This window comes from Anomaloglossus baeobatrachus, chromosome 4 (assembly GCF_048569485.1).
Source record: "Anomaloglossus baeobatrachus isolate aAnoBae1 chromosome 4, aAnoBae1.hap1, whole genome shotgun sequence".
Lineage (NCBI taxonomy): Eukaryota > Metazoa > Chordata > Amphibia > Anura > Aromobatidae > Anomaloglossus > Anomaloglossus baeobatrachus.
This window is the reverse complement of record NC_134356.1, coordinates 539649947-539674926: the sequence shown is the minus strand read 5'-3', so window position 1 is coordinate 539674926 and position 24980 is coordinate 539649947. Positions and strand designations below refer to the sequence as shown.

Here is a 24980-nt window from a genome sequence, read left to right as displayed (position 1 = left end):
GATAATTGATGTGACAATTCTGAGGCAGCTGTGGGCTGCTATGTTTAGACTTGGGGCCCAATAACCTTGGGCCTCCCCAGGCTGAGAATACCAGCTCCCAGCTTTTGCCTTTAACTTAACTGGGTATCAAAATTAGGAGGGGACCATACATAGTTTTTAAAACTATATATTTAAATATTTTAAAAAAGTCCCTCATATTTTGCTACAAGCCAAGATAATGCACATGACTGAGGGCTGAATCCTGTAATAGTTTGCGTTATCTGCACTGGGTATCAATATTTGGGGGTTGCTACATAGTTTTTAGAATTCATTTATTTTTACACCACTACAGTGACAGAGACAGTGTGTGTGATTCCAACCAATTACAGATGCTGTCACAGAGGATGTGGGCGCGGTCTGACTGCAACCAATCACAGATGCCGAGATGCACAGTGGGCAGGGAAAGCAGTGAATACACAGGAGAGCTAATGATTAAACCTGGAAGCAGTGTTACAGCCACGGAAAAGATCAGTGAGTTTAACTGTCCTGCTTTATTCCTTATTTTCCTTGTTTTGCAGCCCCCCTAGCCCTTTTGAATAACATTTTATTATACATAAATTAGGTTCCCTTAAACTTATATGGGGTTCAGAATTAAGAGTCAAGTTCCGGGTCAAGTTTGGTTGTCAAACCCACTTTTTTTTTTTAATCTGTACAGGTTTGGCGAACCGAATATCCATGCGTTCGCTCATCGATAGGGAAAATCTCTCATGAAGGTCACGTTGCTCAAGTTGTCTACAGGCCAATCTCTGGCTATCATTGCATCCAGCCTGAAAAAGATTAACCTCCATGCCACCTCCATTGTCATCTTGCTCTGTCTAGCTCATAGCCTAATGTCATGCAAATGCCTTGCCTGTTGAGTCTCTTTGAATGGAACGTGTCACCGGGTTTTGCTTATATAATTTAAAGCCACAATCTTTAATGCCTCTTTTATCACAGTCCAGCAATCTCTTTATAAGCCCACAATTTCTACTGTGTATATCCAAAAAAATACTTTTACAATTCCACCGGACAGTGCGGTGTGGTCCAATGGGCGACACTGATCTTCTATGGCATTTCCATTTTCCACACAATCTACGGCCTCCTGCTTTGATTGATGAAAATGAGGCTTCATATTATATCGACACAACACCACTAATCAAATTCTGTGCATTTGAAACACAGATCTGCACAGGTACGCTTCAGTTTGCCATATTGAGGTCACAACACAGTACGTGTGTAGCATGTGTCTGTTTACTTCTGGATCATTGGCTCACTTTGTCCTTTCCTGACTTATCTACATTATACTGTGTGCTCTGCCCTCACCAATGCTCCGCAAAACAAATCTGTGCTTCAAATATGCAAGAAATTGGTTGAGATGTGAATGAAGTATGCGTCATCCACATCAATCAGGGTAGGAGAATGGCAATTGCGGAGAGAGAGGAGGTGGAGAGCAAGGTTTCACACCGCCCATTGACCCGGACTGTGCCATATGGTAAATTATAAAAGGACTGTGATAAATAAGATTTCAAAGCTGGTAGCTTTTGCTTAGTTTTTATAATCCTGGTCATAGGTTCCTACAGCTAATTTTTGCAAAACAGACAAAACCAACAGTTCTAGTCCACTAACCATATTGTCATTCAGTCCGGTTTCCATTAATGTGGCTTTAGTCTTAGCTGATTTGTTATGCAGACTGCATCTAGAACAATGTGTTCGTAATACATATGGGACTCTGATTTTCATATTATTGTGTCGAGCTGAACACAACTGGATATATACAGTACATCTGGCAACATTACACATTCTGCTCATCTCACTGCTAACATGACAACCCAGAATATGTACAGACATAATTAGATTCGTGGCTGTCAGCCCATCCATGTTTACTGTGACAAGCCCTGTGTTCTTCACTTTACTCTCTCCACATTAAAAAGCCTTCTTCTCAGTAATCCTGAGGGACAGTTGAGGGTCCAAGATTAATAACATGCTGGCTCAAGCAGAGACTTGAGATCAAAGTAGCTGGAGACATTGCCTGATTTCATCAAAACTTGACCTAATGACCTAGGTAACCACTGTCTTGGGAGGATGAGGATAAAATGAGCTATAATATATAGAATCTTTGTACTCAGAAGTTTGTAGTAAAAGTCTTGAGCTCCTGAAGTTAGGTCAATGACCCCTTTATCTATTGTTTTCGAGCAGGTAGATAGTGAAGAAAGTTTAGTGCTATTCCTGCTTTTATTCATTTGCTTTAAAAATAAATCTCAGAGCTGTAAAATATGACAACATGGTGGTTGTCTCAAAAACGTAGCAGCGAGTATATTTCCAGAGATTGACAGTTGTGTTGACGTTGCCGATTTAAGTGATATTTCCTGAGGGCTGTTGGAGGAGATATCTCCTTCATCCTCCTGCTGGGATTGAACACATTCTTTATGATGTTGCATTGATCCAGAAAGTCTTACACCTGATATTTACAATACTTGTCATGTACTGATGCGATTAACATTACCAACATTGTGTTGTAGATGAAAAAAAAAATCATTCTTCATTTCATTTATGGATTGCTTAAGAGTGGGCAGGTTTTATAATCTTGAAGTTATTTAAAAGATGTATTAAGTTTAGTCTGGAAATGATGCTTTTTAAGCAAAATGTCTTGACATTGCCTGTTTACACTACGGAGAATAAAGGAATCCGGGAACCAAATGTGAGGTTATTTCTAACGAAGCTGATTAAAGCCATTCTACGATTCCGAAATGTTTTCTTTTTTCTACTTTAATGGTTTTGACTTACAAGCGAGTAACAACACAACATTTCTCTTGCATTCAAAAACCTCCTTACAGAATGCAAACTGACAGCCTAAGCTGCTGATATTTCTAGAGTCAGGAAAGAGAACATTAAAACCTGACATTTAGCAGCACTAATTGCTTAATTTCCATGTGGAAAACCCCTGTGTGTGCTTTATTTTAACTGTCATTGATTCTACTTTTTCCTGGAACAGCAGCCATGGCCTTGTGAAATTTGCATGGAAGATGATGATTGTTCTCTTTTATGTGTTTTAAAGTCTTCTATTGTGAAATTTTTAAATAAAATACCCTACTCCAAAAGGGATATACATTATGGCCATGATTCATCCAAGCAATGTTGCTAGAAGTCTGGTGTAAATTGCTTTGAAAAGTTGCAAGATTTTGGCTCAATTCAGAGAGGCACAACTTTTGGCATTTAAAAAATAGGTAGAGATGGGGTGACAAAAGACTATGGCAGAGGCATATTGGCACAGCTCACCTAATCCATAACAAGCTGTGACATTTCTTTTACTCTGGTCAGGGACTGTAGATTTCTGGTGTAGTGGCACTCACCACTCATCAGACACTCCATATTTGTGGGTAGGCGAACCCCTCTTCATGAGTCAGGAGTGTCGGAATCCACAACTAGAGATGAGTGAACCTGAGGTTTGAGGTTCGGGATTGGAAACAGATTTCCTAAAAAACAAGGTTTGGGTTAAAAGTAGAAGTGAATTACAAGTGCAAACCACTCAAACGAGCAGCGCTATGCTTGGGTATGAGTGATGCTCAGCCCTGTGTTAGCCGCGTGCAGTGTTCAAACGGCTCACATTTGGAGTAAAATCAGTGTGATCAGATGTAATATGCACACACAAACAAAATAAAAAAAAAAAATTGAAAAAACCTGCTTACCCTCCCCCGGAAGTGTTCTGCTTATGGCTGGCTGCATGTGGGTGGAGACACAAACTGTCCAATTACTGACTTCCAAAGAGGTTCGGTTCTATTCAGGGTTACAAACTGAACCTTATCTAAGGTTCAAATGTACTTGATGAATCGAACCTCCAAAGGTTTGCTCATCCCCATCCACAAGGTCCCATCATCAAGACCAGAGAGAAAGATATAAATCAGGGCCTTTGTATATCAGCTGTAGATCATTTTTTATGTTTTTTGTAGGTCAGTTCTCAATATGCCAAACATAAAGAGAATAGGACATAAGCACAATATATGATGAGAGTATACTTGTCTTCGTAACTGTATTGCTTAGCACATAGAGCTATCTGTCCATGCCCAATTTGGCATGGATTATGACGACACAACAACCCTGTACTATTATTCATTGTTATGATAAACTCTACCCAAGTCCAGAGCCACATTCACAATTGGGCTAGTTACAGTGAACACACTTTTGTCAGATATACCCTTAAGGAGGACCAACAAGCAGGATTTCTATACATAAAGCAAAGCCAGTGCTATACTTACGTTAGGATGCTGAATGTTACCATACCTTTTGTTCAGAGATTGGATGTTTTATTTCAGAAATATGTGCAGGTAAATTTCCAGTAATGCACTGCTATTTGATTGACAGATGCAACAGGAAGGGAATATGTGGGTTGGGTCTTGCTATCTATTCCTGCCCCTCTGTCTGCCTGTACCAGAATTAATGACTATGGTGGTGACAGGGGGAGGAAGGACAGGCAGGCCGACAGGGGTGGGAATAAGCAAGACCCAACCCACATATTTCATTCCTGTTGCACTTGCCAATCAAATAGCAGTGCATTGCTGGAACTTTAACTGCATATTTCTGAAATAAAACATTCAATCTCTGAACAAAACGTAATGTTAGATTCATCATCCTAGCACCAGTATAGCACTAGCTTTACTTTATACATGGAAATCCTGATGGTTGGTTCCCTTTAACAACTTAGCTGAGCTCCTATCATGTGGTGAGAAATTTTGTTCAGATTACTATGAATTAATGTACAGAGCTTTTTTTTAAAGACTATGTTTCCCAAAATGTGAATTCAATAAGAAATACAATATGGAACAGTATAGCACAAATTATAGAAGTCAATGTTGGATAGGGATGTTACCATGAAGGGGTCTTCTAATTATTACATAGGCAGGATCTTAAGTTTTATAAATCGTGCACTTTTTAATTGCCTCACCTCTGCTACTCTCTGTCCCCTGTATGTTCATTGGTGAATCTTGTTAATACCACAGTGAATAGAAACCACAGGCATCTTCGTGTAAGGCTGGGAATTTTGTCTGTGACTATGCTTGGGATGACTCAGAAAGTCCTGGGCCTACTTGCTCCAGGAAGAAACTTGGCATTCAACATCAATATGAGTACTGTTTTTTATTGTCAAGAACTTGTAGGACCAGCACAAGAACAGACATTTCGGTTAAAAGACCTTCATCGATGTGCATGCAGAAGGTCCTCAGAAATTATAGTATCATGGCAAGGAGCGTAGCTGGGTATGATACAGTGTCCACCGCTGACTGTGTGGCAGTCCTATAAGTTCTTCACAATAAAAAACACTGTTCACATTGATCTTGAGTTCCTAGTTTCTACATCTATTTGAGATGATTTTGGACCTTACTTGTGCACAACCCCAGAAATGCGTGTGAATCAACTCAATTAGTTGCTCCAGAACGTCCCGGCCTGGAATTTGCATTATAAGATTGCAGCACACATGGTGAATGCACAGAGATGTCCTGAGCTTAATCATGGATATCTTAGCCTAGAATGCACATCATAATGGCATGGCCCCCACCTAACAAGAAGCATGTGCAAAGAAGTACCTGGCTTTGTTGTTGGGAGAAATCTTAGCCTAGCATGGAAAAGCCCACCAGTCTGGTGGTAAGAAGAGGTGCCATGGACCATACTGGGAGAGCGAGCAGTGGAGGTGGCAGGAGAGGTGAGTGGTAAGTATTAGGGGTATTTTATTTTTTAACCTTTTACTAGTTCCAGCAAAATATTACAGCAGCTGACCCCAACTTGGCTGAATTCATGTAGAGTTTATTAAGAAAGATATGCATTCTATAATATATGGATTTCTGTAAAATTTTGGAGAATTCAATTCCACTTGAATAAATTTGATCAACTCTATTCCCTCCTTGTTTTTATTGTACCTCAGTGACTAGGTTCACATTAAATATATAACTCTAAAGTTCTTCATCAGTTCTAGTGACTGACAATATATTGGATGTTACATCATTTAAATTCTGGTAATGTCAGTTGAATAATACTTTTAATTCAAGTTACCTGTCATTTATTTATTAGTTCTCACTATGTGTGCTACAGCTTTGGATGTACGTGTTATAAATCAGCTATGCTCCCAGACATTAAAAATGCATCCAAGTCATAATGTATTATGCGAAAAACATATTTATTAATGCTCAGGTTTTCAATTTCACTTTTTCCTCTCTAGAATACAGCTGTCTTTTCTGATAGTAAAAGCCTCCTGACCTGACAGTAGCAGTTATTCTGCCGGAAAGTCTTTGTTTCTGAAACTGTCATCTAAACAATACCTGTTCCTTTTCAATAAGCAGGGTAGAAATGTTAGCAAATATTCTAATTATTTAGTAACTTTTCTTTTATTTTGATATATTAATATGTCATATAAATGTTATGGTCATATGCTAGTAGACGCTTATAAAATGTGTGTGTGCAGTGAATTACAATTGACAGTAAATAAAACTTATTGTCGAGTTCTAGAATATTTTAATAAGTCTCAAAGAAGTGTCATTAGTAGATTGTTAGGAGCAGAGACACCCCTTCATTGTCTGAGTACAGTTCCTGCATTAAACATGGACATAACTAAGCAATGCAATATAATATGGCGCAGTGAAGCGTAAGCTGTAATATGTTCACTATTCAGTATTTGTTCAGCATGGAAATATGTGGTATTAGATAGATATTGTATGAATACTAGCTGTAGGATCCTGAGTTTCCAGGGATAGTAACTGCCTCTGTCTGTCTTCCACTCTCTCATTCTTGCTCTCTCGCTTTCTCTCCTTCTCTGTCTGTCTCCTTCTCTGTTTGTCTGTCTCCTTCTCTGTCTGTCTCCCTCTCTCTGTCTGTCTCCTTCTCTGTCTGTCTCCTTCTCTGTCTGTCTCCCTCTCTCTGTCTGTCTCCTTCTCTGTCTGTCTCCTTCTCTGTCTGTCTCCTTCTCTGTCTGTCTCCCTCTCTCTGTGTCTCTTTATGTGTGTCTCTTTCTGTGTGTGTGGGTCTCTTTCTGTGTGTGTGTGTGTGTGTGTGTGATTCTCTGTGTGTGTCTGAGTCTCTCTCTGTGTCTCTTTCTCTGGTCATAATAGAAATCTATAATAACAGCTCCGTTCCCAACTCCACTGACTTAAATGTAAGCAGTTTTTTTTGGCGAATAACTAAAGCACGGGGTTACATGTTCAAAACCTCAAAACATAGTCTATGATGTTCCCTGAGTCAAATAGGGTGTCACAGGCCGCTGTGAGAACATAAAAAACACTTTATAATACTTACCTAACGGTCGTGCGGTGGGCCATATGGGTGTCTCCATTCTTCGGTGCTGGCGTCTCCTCTTTCGGTCATCTTCATCCTCCTTCTTCTCTAGCCGCACTGCATGATGCGTCTGACGTCATCTACATTCGCCGGCATTCAGGTCCTGAGCAGGCAGGGCAGATCAAAGTATTGTAGTGCGCCTGCGCAGGATCAATGAGTTTGTCATGCACACAGGCTTCAGAAGAAGGACGAAGTTGGCCGAAAGAGGCGGCGCCGGCACCGGAGAACAGAGTTGCCCATATGGCCAACCCAGCAACCATTAGGTAAGTATTATAAAGTGTTTTTTATGTTCTCACAGCGGCCTGGGATCTTATATACAGCATCTTAGAATGGTGGTGGCCGCAGCTTATACCCCAAAAAAGTGGTGACAGGGTCCCTTTAACAAAACTCAAAAAAATGTAAGAGTAGGATCATCATTGTTATTCTATTTCTACTTGTTTATATACTTACTACTATGTTGTAAAATGTGTTTTTTTTTCTATTGGGATTTTTTTGGCATATTAATTATACATTTTTGCAACTATATCGCCTTTAATTTTTTGGGGGTGTACATTTACTTTTTTATATTAAAGAAATAATAAACTCCATCCATCTTGCATAAAAAAAACAACAGCATAAGAAAATACTAATAACAATAAATATTTGTGTGGGTTAGAACACTTGTAAATTGAGATGGATATTCAATATTATGGGACTACTTTATAACTAGGCACCATTATCATTCACCTAATTATATCTAATACTAACTCAACTGCTTTGGGGATTTTTATTTTTACTGATTGATTTTTGCAATTTATTAAGAATTTTCAGATTAGAGCTAGTAAATGAAATCTTTATTTTTAATGGTTTGTTGATTTTTTTTTTCAATTATTAAAATTTCAGAAAAATTCCCCCAATGTTCTTCAAACTCTCCTGAGGAAAGACATAACCCAAGCATTTGTAATTTGTATTTTGTAATACTTTGTACTTAAATAATAATCCCTTCCTGCAATATTTTTCTGTTGTGATGTTGAAATATTCTTTGGGAACTGCCATAAAATAAGCTATTGGCTAAAAAGTGTTCCTTGGCTCGAGAACTGTGGTTTCAAATGTTTCTTGATCCACAGTGACTTGTATTTATCAAAGATTTAACACATCTTAACCCCTATTTCCTGTAAGACATTACGGAGTGTTTGTTTTGAACAGTGGTGCATACGATTAATGAAAGGTGTACAGCTGCAGAATCCTTTGTGTATTTCATGTATCAAGAAATGCTATTATTCACAGCTGACAAAACACAACATATATGAGCTGATCAGCAGTGTCATGCTTAGCGAGGCTAGCTGGATATTCTACAAACCCTGCTAGCCAACAAAAGGTATCTTTTTGGAAACAATAAAATAAATGAATGTCAGACCCTACTTGTTATTATATAAGGCTTAAGCCACACGGTGAGAAAAACAGTGTGAGTGGAGTGCGATAAAACATCGCATTCCACTCTGAATAATGTTAGCATGTGTGTCAGCGCACATGAGCGATTATTTTCTCAGCCCTAATCAGACCGAGAAAACAATCGCAGCATGCTGCGGGTGTAATGCGATTTTTGTTTCTCTCGCACCCATTTAAGTTAATGGGGCGAAAGAAAAATCGCACTGCACTCGCGGTACACCGGCATACCGCGAGTGCAGTTGCGAGAATGGCAATAGCCGGCTACGGAGGAGAGAGGGAAATAAATCCCTCCCTTCCCTCCTCAATGCTGGCCCTCACCTCCCCGCAGCTGAGTTCCACTCGCAAAGTCGGACCTCAGTCGCAGGTACACTTGCATGACACTCGGCTCTGCTGTGCTGCCAGCGTAAACCGAGTGTCATGCGAGGATCGCACTAATGCCCCGTGTGGACCCGGCCTAAACTGTAGAGTTCCATCTTAATAGGCGAGACTATGCATAGACTATCACATTATTAAAGCTAAGTTCACATATCCTGTAATCATCCATTACAATGGATCCTGCTGAGATCTGTTTGCAAACAAAAGTTCTGCAAACACAACTTTTTTCACCATTGTGAAATAACTTCTGTCTGCCGGCTCTTTTTTTTTTTAATATTGGAGTCTATCAAGGACGGGTCCGTTAATGGATTGCTATTTAGCCATCCATTTTTCTTGCATTTGTAATGGATCCATTTTTTCTTACATGACCAGTTTCAAATGGAAGATAAATAGCAATCCGTTAACAGATCCATTCTCCATAGCCTCCCATGTTAAAAAAAATATATTCAGCAGACATCATTTTTCCTACGGATCTCTTGCAGGATCTGTTCTTTTGATGATTACAAGACATAGAAGACATGTGAATTCAGCTTATTGCTATGAATCTAAATTCCTTTTTCTCTTATATCACTGCTCAAGGTTTTTCAAAGTTTGATGTCTGAACATGAACAAAAATTATATATATATATATATATATATATATATAATATATATATATATATATATATATATATATATATATATATATATAATGTGAAAATTATAAGATTTCAGTTTTCTGCTTCTTGTTTTTTTATCTATAAAGAGATATACAAAATAGAAAAAAATGTAAATATGAAAAAGGCACAAACTTAAAAACCTGACTTAAACAATATGTTTATGTACCAAGGCCACCTACAATGTGTTTAGGTATTCTTTTAGTTATGTCCTTGCTTACCTATGGGGTGCAACTGTTACTGATGCTAGACATTGTAGATTTACTTTTTCATGGTGTATGGACTAGTACAAGCTGCCACACTATTCCCATGGGAGGCACAAAAAAAAATAAGTTTATCCGAGGATAAACATTTTGGGAAAACTGGAAACTGTACAGTATACTTATACAGTGACCTTCGTCCTTCACTCAAAACTTGGCTGTGTGTAGGTCACTTGTCAATCCAATAGATAAAAAGCAGCTCACAAAGCATTTATATGGAAAAAAAGGCTGCAGAATTGTATTAGCTAAAATATATTTAAATGAAAAATTCCATCTATCTATTATCTATAAGTATCCTCTAACTTGTAGAGTGCTATCTACAAAACTCTTTATGCTCAGCCTTACCATTTTCATTAAGCAATAGTTTATAAAACTGCCAAAAACATAATTATCACTAAATACCCCAAAACTGCAGTACCAGGATCCCTCCTCTACAATTACATACTGCCACCTGCAGGGCAGGAGAGAATGGGTGACTGAAGTTGACTCAGCCGATATTACGCCTAGCACTTCTTCTTTCTCCTATTCATTTGTGCCTTTAATTAATGATGGCTTCAAAACAGAAATAAGCATTCTAAAATTAAATGCAAGAAATGCAAATGTTTATGTGAAAAAAGCAATCTATTGAATATATAGATAATGTTTGGGCCTGTCGTCAGGCCTTCATCAGTGACAGAGTGCAGAGTATGATAGAAAAGTCTATTAAAAAAAACAAAAGGTGATGACAGTGCTTAGAGTGTAGGCAAAATTGTGCTGTGGAGCTAAAGCTATCTTCTGAGCACAATTTAGCCCATACACCATCATTTCTTTTGTTTTAAAGATGTTTCTATCATTCCCTGCAATCTGTCTCTGATGGAAGAGGCCTGGTAGTAGATTTCTTCATTGTATCAACAGCGGAACCCTACTTGAACAAACCCTAGGAATGCCACACAGCTCTATTTTAACAATGGGCTATAAGTAAATTAATTATTGACATTTTTGTGCACCATGATATCCATGAAAAGTTAAGAGAGTGTAGATTATCTGGAGCCTTAGAGAAAAGATTACGCATATTTTCTAAAACTAGAAAAGTGGTGATTGGGAATGCAAATTTAGCTAGTACTAAAAATATGTGGTTTTTATATATATATATATATATCTATATATATATATATATATATATATATATAGATATATATATATACAGTATATGTAAATAAAAATAACAGTCGCACACTGCAAAACCACAAAAATACTCTACGTAATATATATATATATATATATATATATATATATATATATATATATATATATATATATACACATATATATGTACACATACAATAAATTGATAAATTGATAGTAAATTGATCAAAGAAAATGTAAGTAGTTTCTCAGGCTACATGCATATCACTTACTTTTGCCTATTTGCTTAAAATTTTTATTTAAAGGTATTTGATTAATAATATTTTTTTATTAGTCAAAGATTATTAATAGACATTCAATTATTATTGATAATAACTATGAATGGTACAGAAGGTGAGGCAACTAGAGCTCTAGCACAAAGGACTAATGCGCGTATCACACGGTACGATCTATCGTGCGATTGCACGAGCAATCGTACCTGCCCACGTCGTTTGTGCGTCACGGGCAAATCGCTGCGTGTGGCGCACAAAGTCGTTAAACCGCTGTCACGCGTACTTACCTGCTGAGCGACCTCGCTGTGGGCGGCGAACATCCTCTTCCTAAAGATAGGAATAGAAGCGGAGGGGCGGAGATGAGCAGGACGTAAACATCTCGCCCATCTCCTTCTTTCCGCATAGCCAGTGGGAGCCGTGGGATGCAGGTAAGCTGTGTTCATCATTCCCGGGGTGTAACACGGAGTAACACGGAGCGATATGTGCTACCCCGAAACGATTTTTTAAAAATATCGAGTACACGAGTCACGATTTGTAACCGATTTGCGAACGTTCAGCGTCGCTCGGAGGTATCACATAAAACAACGTCGAAACGATGCCAGATTTGCGTCACAAAAACCGTGACCCCGACAATGCATCGCACGATAGATCGTCTCGTGTGACGCCCGCATTAGTTACACCTATGATTCTGTAAACCTAATGACTATAGCAATGACCAGAAGTGATTTGCAGCTAATTTACTCACCCGCTTTGATAAGTTACACCTCTCTTTTACTTTTTAATAGCTTAATTTGCTAAGATCAAAGAAGGCTAATTAGGATTGTAGACAACACCAGATACAACATACTTGTCCTCCTGACTTTTCTTTCTAGCTGCACACTAATGACCGCTACAGTATGACTGAAAAATAACTGAGTCTGGAAATTGTTCCAAGCTGCTTCTATCCCAATATCAGTATCCATAAACCTGTTTTCAATATTTCAGATCTGGCTCTATTACGCTGAACTAAGTGGAAACAAATAAGCATCCGTCATCATGTGCCATAAGCAATTTTTGTTAGCATAAGGTGGACAGAAATCTATATCACGCCAATGTTCTATTAATAGTGTATCAAGGAGTTATTTTTCACTGGCTGTAACTTAGTAACAGTTATTGACATGCCCTTTCATAAAAAAAGAAGCTGGTAAGCAGAAAAAATAGGATGCGTGCATGAACAAAGACTGGAAACTTAGTACGTGGAGAAGAGCATTGAGAGTCATCCACATCATAACTTCTCTACTCAAGAAATCTGCGTATGTCGAAACTAATATCAAATACCAATATGATTTTGTTCATATCCAATGGAAAGTCTTATGAGGACACAGTGATTGCAACTATTTCTAGATATAAAAGTATCTGTTTCTTTACTGTGTAGAAAAAGTATATGACTGAAACCGCAAAAGCTTTCCATCTATTTGGTTCAATGCCATCAAACAGAGGGCAGCATGATGACTCAATGATTGCTATTATTTGCTATACTTGATCTTATGTTTGAATCTTACCAAGGACAACATATGTTTGGTGTTTGTATATTCTCCCTATGTTTTTATGAGGTTCCTTCAGTTTCCTCCACATACCACTTCAAAAACATATTGATTTGGCCTTAATTCATCTGTGTGTTTAGGTTGTGAAAGTTATTATTCTTAGCTTCAATGGGGGCAGGTACTAATGAGCTTAGGAGCTGAATGCTGGTAAAAAATATTTTGTCACTATTTAAGCAATGAAAAATAAAGTATAGATTTGGGATAAATTAATCTTGTTACTTAGCTTGATTGTCAACTATTTTAGCTAAGTTTAGTTTTCTGAGTATATCCAGCAGAACAATAATACATGTATGAAGTGATCCAGCATCTACAAATATTGAAGAAGTTAACAATTCAGAATTTAATTATTAGTGATTCTAAAATATTCAAAAAAACAAGTAGTTATAAAAGACACATGATCTATGCGTTTCGGCTCCGATAACATCTCAATAATTCTTGTTCTTATATTTCAAAGTGCTAGTTTTTGATTTTCATGTTTGATTTATTTAACTGGCAGAAGTTGTGGTTTTGTACCACCTTTAAAAAGGACCTGTCATCAATTTTATGATGTCTATTTTGAAGAGCATGTTTTTTTTTTAAAAAAAAACTTAACATAATATGGAGTCTCTCTTATTCTTCATAAAAATGTATGAATAAATGACTAGCGGAAGTGAAATTTTCATTATACAATTGGTGTGCCACTGGCTCTGAGAACGTTGAATTAATTAGTCAGTTAGTGGGGTGATACACCCTTTTGGCTAGAAAAATGGTAACACCTCAATGTCACTTTTTTCCTAAATTTCTAGATGGAATTAGTGTTAAATAGATCTTTCAAAATGTTGATTTCATGAGTAATACACAAAACAGATACATCAAAAGAGCTAATAAGTTCCTGTTCAGGGTATGTGCACTAGTATTTTTTTTTTCGAGGATTCCGCTCAAAATCCATCTGAAAAAGTGCCACAAAAAAGCCCCATGAAATGAATTAAATGCATGGCAATATCATAACGATATTGTTATGCACTTGTTTTGTCTTACATCTCGTCTTCAATCATCGAAGGCTTTAGAAACCCTGAAGATATTCAGTTTCCCGGAGCAGCTTCACCTTAAAAAACTTGGCGAATGTTCTAAAAGGCGTATTGTGCCTATATCCTAACAACGGTATTGTTTTTCTAAAATTAAAACTGTGTTCAAATAAAACTTGATGACTTTAGTCCATTATCAACGGAACTAAGAAATTGTACATTTTTACACACACTATTTAGATTTTACCACTATCTACTATCTAATGGTAAGTATATATATATATATATATATATATATATATATATATATATATGTATACACATACATGTTTCCCTTTCTCACTTATTACTACCAAGATATGCGTTAATATATTTTGGATCATTTACTTATCGAGGAGCCTACATGTGATAAAGAAATGATCGTCATAACATTACCCAACATGAATAAACCCCCTCCACCACCCTTTTTCTAGAAAGTTGGCAATCCACAAAGTTTAATAATCTATGAAGCAAATGTTTCAATTGCAAAGTAATGTGTTTTAGACCTGAAAACATCCACATATTGAAAAACTAGACATATTCTTTTATTTTGTGACACAATACATACTTTACTTCAAAATTCACTATTAAATACTATAATGATGATAATAATTAGTGTGACTATTTTTTTAGAGAAGTTTTCAAAGCAAAGCAGACAGTAAAAGTAAAATGTTGATAAAATGCAATAAGCAAAGATAAATGAATGCAGAAAGCAAAGATGAAAGCGAAAGTCCTTGGCCTAATTCAAGATTCTAATGAGAACATGACATCAATTCTGTCTCCTGTGACCCAGAAGAACTTGGAAAAGTTTCTTTCTCCAGAATATCCCACGGAATTTTACCTCAACAGTAGAAAGAAGCCACATAAAGGGAATGTAGAGGTTTGACCTGAATGGGGTTATTCCACAAGTAGTCTATGGGTCACAATAAAATTGAGAGTTTTTCTTGATTTGCAGAATAGAGATACATTAAGAAGTTATCCATGTTATGTAATGCCATGAATTTTATGAACTGATTTTTAAGTAATAGGAGGTCTACTATTTTTTTTTTTAGAAAGTTTACTTTTATATTTTTTAATTTTTCACTCATCGGGCAATGTGATTGTGCTTTAGAAGGTAGACCAAGAAGAGGGAACCTTATACTTATTCTAAATTATCATTAAGGACTATATTATTAGTGATTGTGCATCTCACATAATATACTATGTACTGATTGTAGCTTCAATAGTTTATGGAAAGGGACAATGTACTGTATTGATTAGTCTACTGGATAGAGGATCCAATATGTTACATTATGAAGCCAATTTGCACATTACAACAAGTAGGTTCCCTCCTATGGAGGCCAGGGACTTATTTGGAGAAAGGAACTTAAAAACATTAGGGCTATATAATATTCATGGAAAAATCAGAACTATAATGGTAACAAAAGATACAACTTTTTACATTAACGGGAATGTGAGCTTTAGCTGAGTATTTGAATGTGGTGGGGGAATAAACCTAAATTTTAACCGTATGTGATAAATATTGATCAAAATACAATTACTTCAATACTTTTGCTACTTCCAATAGGTGGCGCTAGAGTTTGTCTCCTTCCTCCCTGGAGAGACAATTTGAATTTTTCCCAGAGGGGCATTGCAGCTAGAAGTCCCCTCACTGACAGCCAGACTGGTTTGTCAGGTCTCCGCAAGAATAGTCTTCCCCGTGGTCCCCACTATAGCTTCTCATAAGCCAGATTAGATACCCAAACTTTGCACTGACGAGGAGAAATCACTCTGAAACACCATGTCTGCAAATTGGGGTTCTGATTTGGCATAAATCCTAAGTCATATGAAAAGGCGTGTTAAAGGGCCACTTTTGACTTTTAGGATTGCTACTTCCAATAGGTGGCGCTAGAGTTTGTCTCCTTCCTCCCTGGAGAGACAATTTCAATACTTTTGGAAATTTAGCAATGCCTCCTTATTGCACCATGGTTTACAGTTATCCAAATATCAATCATATTTAGCATAATGTGGCTTCTAATATTTTAGTAATTAAATTATGCCATATATCGTTAACACAACAAATCCAAGAAAATATCATAAACCCCAACTAAACCTTCAACTTCCATCATATACTAATTGCTAAACTAACTTAATTAGACAATCCTAGCTGTGCTATACTTATAAGAAATGTCATACTTACACGTGTCTGGTTTGTGACAGTTGTGACCTTGACGGAAATACTGAGGATTTTCAATAACGGGAATCCGAGTCATTCCAATTACCACAGTGTCTGGACCAGCGTCTAAAGAGTTTGGTGTTGTGATGCCATGGTTAATATGATGGAGGGGACTTGCAGAATCTTCTTCTCCACTGATCACAGCAACAGGACCTTTAGAATAAAATAGAAAAACAACATAATAAATGGATATCTTTATTTATTACTATGGAAAAATTGAACTCTCATAAATTAATACGAGAAATTTTGTAAAGAAAGCAATGTCATAGAAAACTAAAAAAGTGAATAAATACTTTAATGATAATTTTATTAACTTCCTGCTATTGATGTAGATTTAATACATTTTGCAGTGCTCAAAAGAGATTGCGATTGTTTACTTTAGTCCCAAGAAATATAGAGATAACAGTCATATTTTACTTAAGTGTTGCTTACTAATGGACATTTCCTTTTCAGTGTCTTAAAAGTGCCTGGTAAAATAGGAAAAAAAAAAACATACTCACTACCCAGATGGGCACCGCTACTCCACTTAGTAGGGCTGTGCCTGGAGGCAATCTTATGATATTAGTCTGCAGTCTTCAATTTTCCATCAGAAGGAATTGTGAAAGCTGCTACTGATAGGCTGCAGCAGTCACATGAGATTTTGTCTCAGTATCTCTTTTGTGGACACCATGTTCTTAGCGGAGGAGCGGCACTGGTACAGGAGGTAAGTATGTTTTTTCTTTATTTTATAAGATGCTTTAGAGACATTGAAAAGGAGTTGTCCACTACTAGACATTCTCTTTAACTCAAACAGAAAAGGATTTCCAAGCAACAAATGAAGAATGTAGCAAGCATCATTGGACTCTAAGAGAAAGGTAATTTAACCAGTTCAGGACCTGGTCATTTACAATAAAAAACAAAAAAATCTTTATCAGACACTCCACAACAAACCACAATTCCTGGTATAGGGAAAGGGATGCACAGATCAGAGTCCAGCTGGTCACCAGAAGAAGCAATCCAAAAAAATCAAAGAAAAATCCAGCAATTCCAAACTATAAAACTTCCAAGACTTTATTTCACCTTTTAAAATTCCATGGTTAAGACTCCATTAAAAGGGAAAGAGATGACGCGTTTCGGATCCAACAGATCATTACTCATATCTGATATGAGTAAGGATCTATTGGATCTGAAAGGTGTCATCTGTCTCCCTTTTAATGGAGTCTAAACCATGGAACTTTAGAGTGTGAAACAAAGTCTTGGAATTTTTTATCGTTTGGGATTCCTGGTCATTTACAACCTGTTCCAGGTCATTTACCCCTCTCCCCCCTACTTATAGGTTTTTTTTATACAGGCTGTTCAAAGAGCTTTAAAAGTAGTTCTCATTTGGATATTCAAACACTTTTTCAGCTTTTTTCATGATATCTGGGGCTTAATTATTAGGCAATATCAGTAGAAATATTAAAGAAATATGTGTCTGTTTCTCACATTTTGAAGAAAAAATTATGACCACAAAGGATAGCTGAAAAAAAATTAAAAATGTGTTCTGCTTTCTGTTATTTATAATTATTTCTAAGTGTCTGTAATCATGGTTACATACGATACGATACGATACACTTTATTGATCCCGTGGGAAATTATGGATAAATTAAATTAAATTATCATCAGCTCTGGATTATCGGAGCGGCTGGGACTCGAACCCGTGAACTGTGAAAGCTCATGGTTCCATAGGCAGCAGCTCTACCACTGAGCTACTGCCTGTATTAGGCATTAGCTGTATTATATTGTATAGTTGTTTTTTTCTGATGGGGATGAGGCTAGTTACAATGATTTGTATTATCATTGGTTTTATAAATGTATTGCTTACCAAGTTTTATTTATTTAATTTGTAATAAACCATCTGTGCCTTCCTATATGAGTCCGGTTGTGTCTCATCACCAACTCCCAAGTTCTGCAGTTATATGATTGTGTGCAGCTGCTCTACCGTAAATTGATGTTGTAGGATGACACTGAACAGTAGATCATGGACTACACAATGTTCAAAGTGTACGGTTGGTCCAAAAGTAGATAAATTACACTGTAGTACAATGCAAGGCCCAAGGCACATGGAGCTTCCAGTCTAAAAACATATCTACTTCCTTCAGAAGTGATGTGGCCAATCCCCCACATAGTCTTGAGAGTTCAACCTATGTGACCACCATTATTGGACTCCAAGACTTAGGTTTTTTTATTTGAGTTAAAAGACAACACAGGGCTTACTGAAAAGTCAGACGCAAGTAGCTTCACATCCGTCACAAACATAGCAACTTAATTCAGAAGTGATATGGCCAATCCATCAAATAGTCAAAAGAATTTAATTTAAGTGACCCTATTGGGACCTATGACAAGTAGAGGATGTTCTAGTCCTTTTTACATCCAATCTTCTTTTCCTCCAAGATCATTACTGCTTATACTAAATGTCACGCTGGGTGTGGAGAGAGACACCCAGCAAATGGACTCCTGGGAAAACGGGAGGTTGAAACACAAAGAGGAGTGGGGTAACCAGGGGCTCCTGTGCTGACCCTGACTCTGGGGGGCCCTGCGTTTGCTGTCAAACCACAGGTACCTATAAAGGTTAGGAGGTGTGGCCCACCAATGTGCCCCTGTCTCATAGCCAGACCCTACGACTATATCCCACCAATCACCAATCCACTGAGGGAAAAGCAAACACAAAAATAAACAACAAAAAGGGGAAAAGGAAAAATAATAACTTAGCTTGAGAGGGAATCTTCAGAATGTACAGCAACAGTAGTCTGAAGCCACAACAAGAAAAAAACACCACTTATCTTGAGAGGGAATCTTCAAAATATTCAACAACAGTAGTCTGAAGCCACAACAAGAAAAAAACAAACAACTTATCTTGAGAGGGAATGTTTAGAATATACAGCAACAGTAGTCTGAAGCAACATGCACTCCTGGACAAGCAACTGCTCCAAGTGATGAGTATAACCCGCACTGGAGGAGTGAGAGGCCCCACATTATAAAGGCCCTTAATTACCAGCTGGAGGAAAGGCTCCTCCAACCTGGCAAGGAAACAGAAAAAAAATCTAAATCAAGCCCTTAAAGGGACAGCGTCCATTAACATCTGGACGATCGCCGGGCTCTTCTATACCTGGTCCCAGCAGGAGTACCTGAAGGTCCAGACACATCCGTGAAACTAATTATGTAATTTATTATTTTTTGCTTTTAAGTTAATATATATTTAGTGAATAAGCTAAGTCTGCAAGTTTAAAACCAATTTGAATATTTCATTTTGGACCTAGTTTACAAGGCATTCAACACAGGCTGTATGTATTAATAAACCTTTTAGCACTGTAATTGCAAATAAGCATCAATAATTTATATAAACAAGTTGTGCTGGAAATTAATAAAAAACACAAACACAAGGGAAAATGTCAGCCGTGGAATTAGATGGCTTTAATCACCGGAGCCTTCTCCCAACAAAATCTTGGATTTCTACAAATGCTTTGGGCTTTATAAATTTGTAATTATTTATTTGTGCACAGATTTTTTTTGAGGGTTGCTAAGAAATATATCGTTATAAGAAATAAGTGCATGGATATGATTACTCACTGTAAGGTTTGATGTATAATTAATCAATTACTCAGAAAGTACAAACCAAGTAAAGGTAGAAACAAAGAAAGATGCATAAATAATGCACTGGAAAGACTCTATTTAAATTGCATTTTTGGACTTTAAAAGAAAAAAATGTGTTGTTATATACATTATTCTAATAATGATCTTAACCCTTCTTGTTCTTGGTGTCCACAAGCTAAGCCTACACAGTATAAGTAAAACAGTAGAAACCTAACATTTAATATGCCTAATATATAGTGAGAACAAATACAATGGGACCCACAAGCAACATCAACATCAAAAACAAAAAAAATATAGATGCCATCTTGCATCTAAAAGCACCCATAATATGCCAAAATGACTTCATTAAATCTGCATATGACATACTTGTGGCCATGTGCCCATCATTCCAAACTCTAATACTAGAGAATCCTCACAATGCACAGTGTTCAAAATGTAAGGAGTCACAAGTCTGCAGTGACATCATAGAATTACTGCAAACTTGTCATTTTAGAATGGAAAATCACTTTAATATATTGTTATACCAGTGACGGTAGGTAGCAGGAACTTGTGTGCACCTGTCTCTCAAGCTAGGGGTCCCTAGGCTAACCCTGTCCCCTGGATTACACTGAAAGATGGAGATGCCTAGGTCGCGAACCTTGCTATATTCCTAGATACAACTTACCTCTATCTCCCTATTCACCCTCAAGGGAGTGAAGGGGCAGGAGTGCAAGTGAATCACACAGACAAAACAGGTAAGGAAAATTATATAAAAGGACTCCATATCTTCTCCAGTAGGGTAGCCTCACTACTGCAATAGGAACAAACACCTAAGCTATACAAAGACAAGCTCCTTGAATGTTATCAGAATCTATAACTGGAATGAAGTGAAGCCAGGGACAGGTAGATATAGCAGAAGGAAAATATAATAACATGTTGCAGCTGAAGGCTAAACAAATTCTCAGCCAGCATCTAAAAGGTCTTTTAGCCCTTCAGCAGAAGGGAAAGTACATCAGCAAGATAACAGTCAAATGAGCTCTACAGAAGACTTCCACTAAATTAAACCCTGAGATCTCCTGACTATAGATGAGCAGCCCCATGAAAGTTTAGTTTGGTGGGTGCAGCCAGATTTTTGAAAAAGTTTGGTTTGGGACCCGGACTTGACCTGAACCCCAATGGAAGTCTCTAATTGGGCATTTCAGGTCTCTGCCCACATGCAGCCAGCCATAGAAAGTCATGTGGAAGTGGGCGGGGTTTTTAAATTTTATTATCATTTGGTGCACAATAGATCTGATCATGCTGTTGTTTGCCCCAGTGTGAGCCAATCAAACACTACAAACAGTTCACACTGGGCTGAGCACCGAGCATACACAAGCACAGCTATGCTCACGTGAGTAGTTTGCATACATAAAACAACCTATCTCCGAATTCAAACTTGTTTTTTTTTTGTAAAGTCTGTGTTTGGTATTAACACCAAACACCGAACCTCGGGTTTACTCAACTTTACTCCAGACCCTTGGTCCCCCAGATATATCAGGACATGGCACACTCATGACATATATATTACCATGAACTTGTTGACTGATTTATTATGTTAACAGAGAGTGTTTTCTACTTTGCATAAGGCCTCTGTCACACGTTCGGGCCTCCGGTACGTGTATGGACAGTTTTCTCACGTACCGGAAACACGGGCACACGTTGACATATGTTTTCCCATAGTTTCGGGCACACGAAAGTATTTTTGCACGGAATGTGTGACCGTTCCATACTTACGTGTGCCCATGTGCTCCATACTCCGACATGTCCGTTTTTCTCTGGCATCACGGGTGTCAAATGGAACACAAACGTGTCATATGTAACACACACGGACCACACGGATGTGTTCCGTGTGACACGCACCGGAGAAAAGACATGTGTCTTAAAAAAAAAACAAAAACCTTTACTCACCTTCTCCAGCCCTCCTGTCTCTGCTGCTGCTGTCATTTGATGCCGACCGCTGCTCATTAGGCTCATTTAATATTCACTTCACTGCAGCCGGTAGCAGCAGCAGCAGCGGAGAGTCGGCAGAACCGTAGACCAAAGTTCAGCACCACAGACAGCAAAGCCAGGGACCGGTGAGTAGAAAGTTCACGTTCTCCCTGTGTTATCACGGATAACACATGGAGAACACACGTGTGCCATACACACAGCACAACGAGGACAATTCGCATCTTTGACACACCCGTGAAACACGTGTGTGATTTTCACGGGCGTGTGACAGAGGCCTAAAGGAAATTAATGTATAAATAAAAATGTTAGTTTATAGTTTGCTATACTATATAGTTAGGCTTCGTTCATAGTTTATTAAATATCAGTGCTGCAAAATTGTTTCATTTTTGGTTATTATTACACTACCTGTATTTCATGTGACAACCTTCCATATGCACTTTGACATATTCACTCTTTTGTGTATATGTTGCTTCTGCATTAGACTATTCCACAAGAACACACCCTTAAGATGTCTGATCTAGTTTCTGTTTTTTAGCTCTATGTCATAGTGTTATACATTTGACCTATGTCTGACTGATTTTGGCATTATTTATTAACAAGGAAAAGAGAATAAAAGCAGAGTAAGTGAATCATATGCGGATAAATCCCACTCTCATTAATGCTTCAAGTGAATCATTCCATGCTCTTTAGTTCTCAGCAAACAACCGTTTTATTGCTCATTTATGCAGTGAATGTTAAACTGAAGCCAATTAGAAGTGATCACATACAGTAAGTGGAAAATATTGAGGTTAGTGGTGTACACTGTAAGACACCAACACAATATTATGTGAAATGTGCGTTGGGGTTACTGTGGTGCCACCTGACAACAGGGAACATTATGGGTCAGTTTAAAAAAGGCAATCAATTTTACTCCTCTTTAATTGTGTTGATAGGCTATTTTTTGCTGTGATTACTTAGTGATTTACTAGTTTTTGCACACTCCATTGAATGTGGAACCCTCCCTTTATATTACTGGTAGACTTTTTTGGCAACTCAGCTATCTCTTGTCCTGCACTACCCTCCTTTATCTTTGTATGTCCATTTTGTGTGTTTAATAGAGATTTAATAAAAATTAATAATAGAAATACTTTGGTGAATTTATAGCTCGATTCTTCTGTAGGCTTATAGCTAATTTGGTAGTTTTTCACCTTCTAATTGTGGTGATTATCCTAGTTCCCTGTTTACACCTGTAGACCTTAGTTTATTTATTCGGTGTTCAGATGCATTGTATAAAACAATATTATGTATGATATATAATTGGCAAAGCAAATGTACAAACAATAGTGACCCAATATGCCCCTTCTGGTTACAATTGCACACTGAGCAACCATTAGAGCAATATTAGAAAATGCATGCACTCACCAAACCAATGTTCTCCTGTTGGACAACCATTGTGACAGACACTTATTGTATCATGTTTGTGTTCATATTTATATTTCACTGTTTAAGAACATTCAGTATTATAAAAGATGAAATGTCTTAGAATACCATTTTAATGGATTCAGATTTAATAAACAGGTCCTCCAAACTTATTAGAACATCTACAAAGACCATCAGATATAGGAACTCAGAGCAAAAAGGTAAAAACCTGTAATCACATTGGAACACTCTTCCGGCAAAAATGTATTGGACAAAGTGAAAAACCCATGTGATGTCACTTATCTATCCATATAGTAAACATATTGCAGTTCCAGAAAATAAATAAAATCATATACAATTCTCAAAATACTTTGTGAATTAATTTTCAATGTTTTTCATTTAGATCTTTGCTTGCCATTATTCAATAGGCATGTTAATTTATTTGGACATTTAAAATTTCCAGTACTTCCAGTAAAAAGAAATCCATTCTGGTCTTATGATGGACAGAAGTATACAGTATTATAAATAAAATCATAAAAAAACAATAAATCTTTTTCTTCTGGCAGAGAATAACATTTGATATTGTGAATGCTATACTTATGATTGCGTACTTTGTTTAAAAATCAAGGTGGCCATACGATTTACTTAGTGAAACCCCTCTTCTACAAAGGGAGCGTCAATCTACACAAATGGCATAGCTGCACAAATGGCATAGCAGACCACACTTGTCAATTTGAGCTATGATCTCTTAGGTCGTAAATTTTAACCAAGGATCTAACATGGTGTCTAAAGGAGCTGATCATAAACATATCAAACACAAGTGCGTCAGAGATTGAACCCAGACCAATAATAAGATGCCGTCTTTCAGATTTTCTATTTTTACTGGTGCTTTCTAATGCACAGCTTTCCATCTCGTTTCTCCAAACTAAGATGGTTTATTGATCCTGTCACTTTTCTCACAGACATGGCTTATTTCCTTGGGCACCCCATATTTCTATTTATTCTGCTAAAACGCAAAACTATTTTAACCCCCTGAGAATCCAGCAATAATAAGTGTTGCAAGAATCTATTGAATGGTCCCAGTGAGACACGTGCAGTAAATGTTTTATCAGCGAGTATATTATTATTTTTCACACACCAGCTGTAACCATGAATAGTGTCACAACTAGATCAGATTCAGTGTATAAAATTGAAAAGCTTCACGGCCTTAAAGCGCTCCAATCACCAGGATTTTCCTATATAACCTAAAGCCAGTGCTATACTGGCACTATCAGGCTGATTCTATACATACCTTTGGTTGTCAGCTTCGATGTATAAGTTTTGAAACACAAGCAAGTAAAGTTTGTAAAATGAGCAGCTTTTTGAATTTTGAATGAGCAGCTACCGATCAGCTGATAGCTGGGGTGGGTATTCATAGGGATTCCCGCCCCATACCTATATCTCCTCAACCTGTTATTTATGCTAAATCTATTATAGAATTGTTTTACTAACTGATTAGAAGGACCTGTGCTGATGTCATATCCATGTACCAGAAGAGGTGTGGCCTCAGCCAACAGAAAGATAATATTGCTTCCTGGTATGAGCTATATTGGCTGAGTCCCCGCCTCTTCTGGTCACATGGGTATGACATCAGCACAGTTCCTTCTAGTCAATTAGTATAATGAGTCTATAATAAAATTAGCATAAATAACAGGGGAGGAGGTATAGGCAGGG

General features: G+C 37.4%; 1 protein-coding gene across 7 annotated transcripts in view; it reads right to left on the bottom strand.

The window, feature by feature from the left end:
- The window catches only part of NTRK3 (neurotrophic receptor tyrosine kinase 3), a 1080464-nt gene that overhangs the window by 242029 nt on the left and 813455 nt on the right, over positions 1-24980 (bottom strand). For all 7 annotated transcript variants that reach the window (XM_075345946.1, XM_075345945.1, XM_075345948.1 and 4 more), the window contains exon 13: positions 16254-16442. In XM_075345946.1, coding sequence (XP_075202061.1) covers positions 16254-16442 — 189 coding nt within the window. The remainder of the gene's footprint in view (positions 1-16253; positions 16443-24980) is intronic.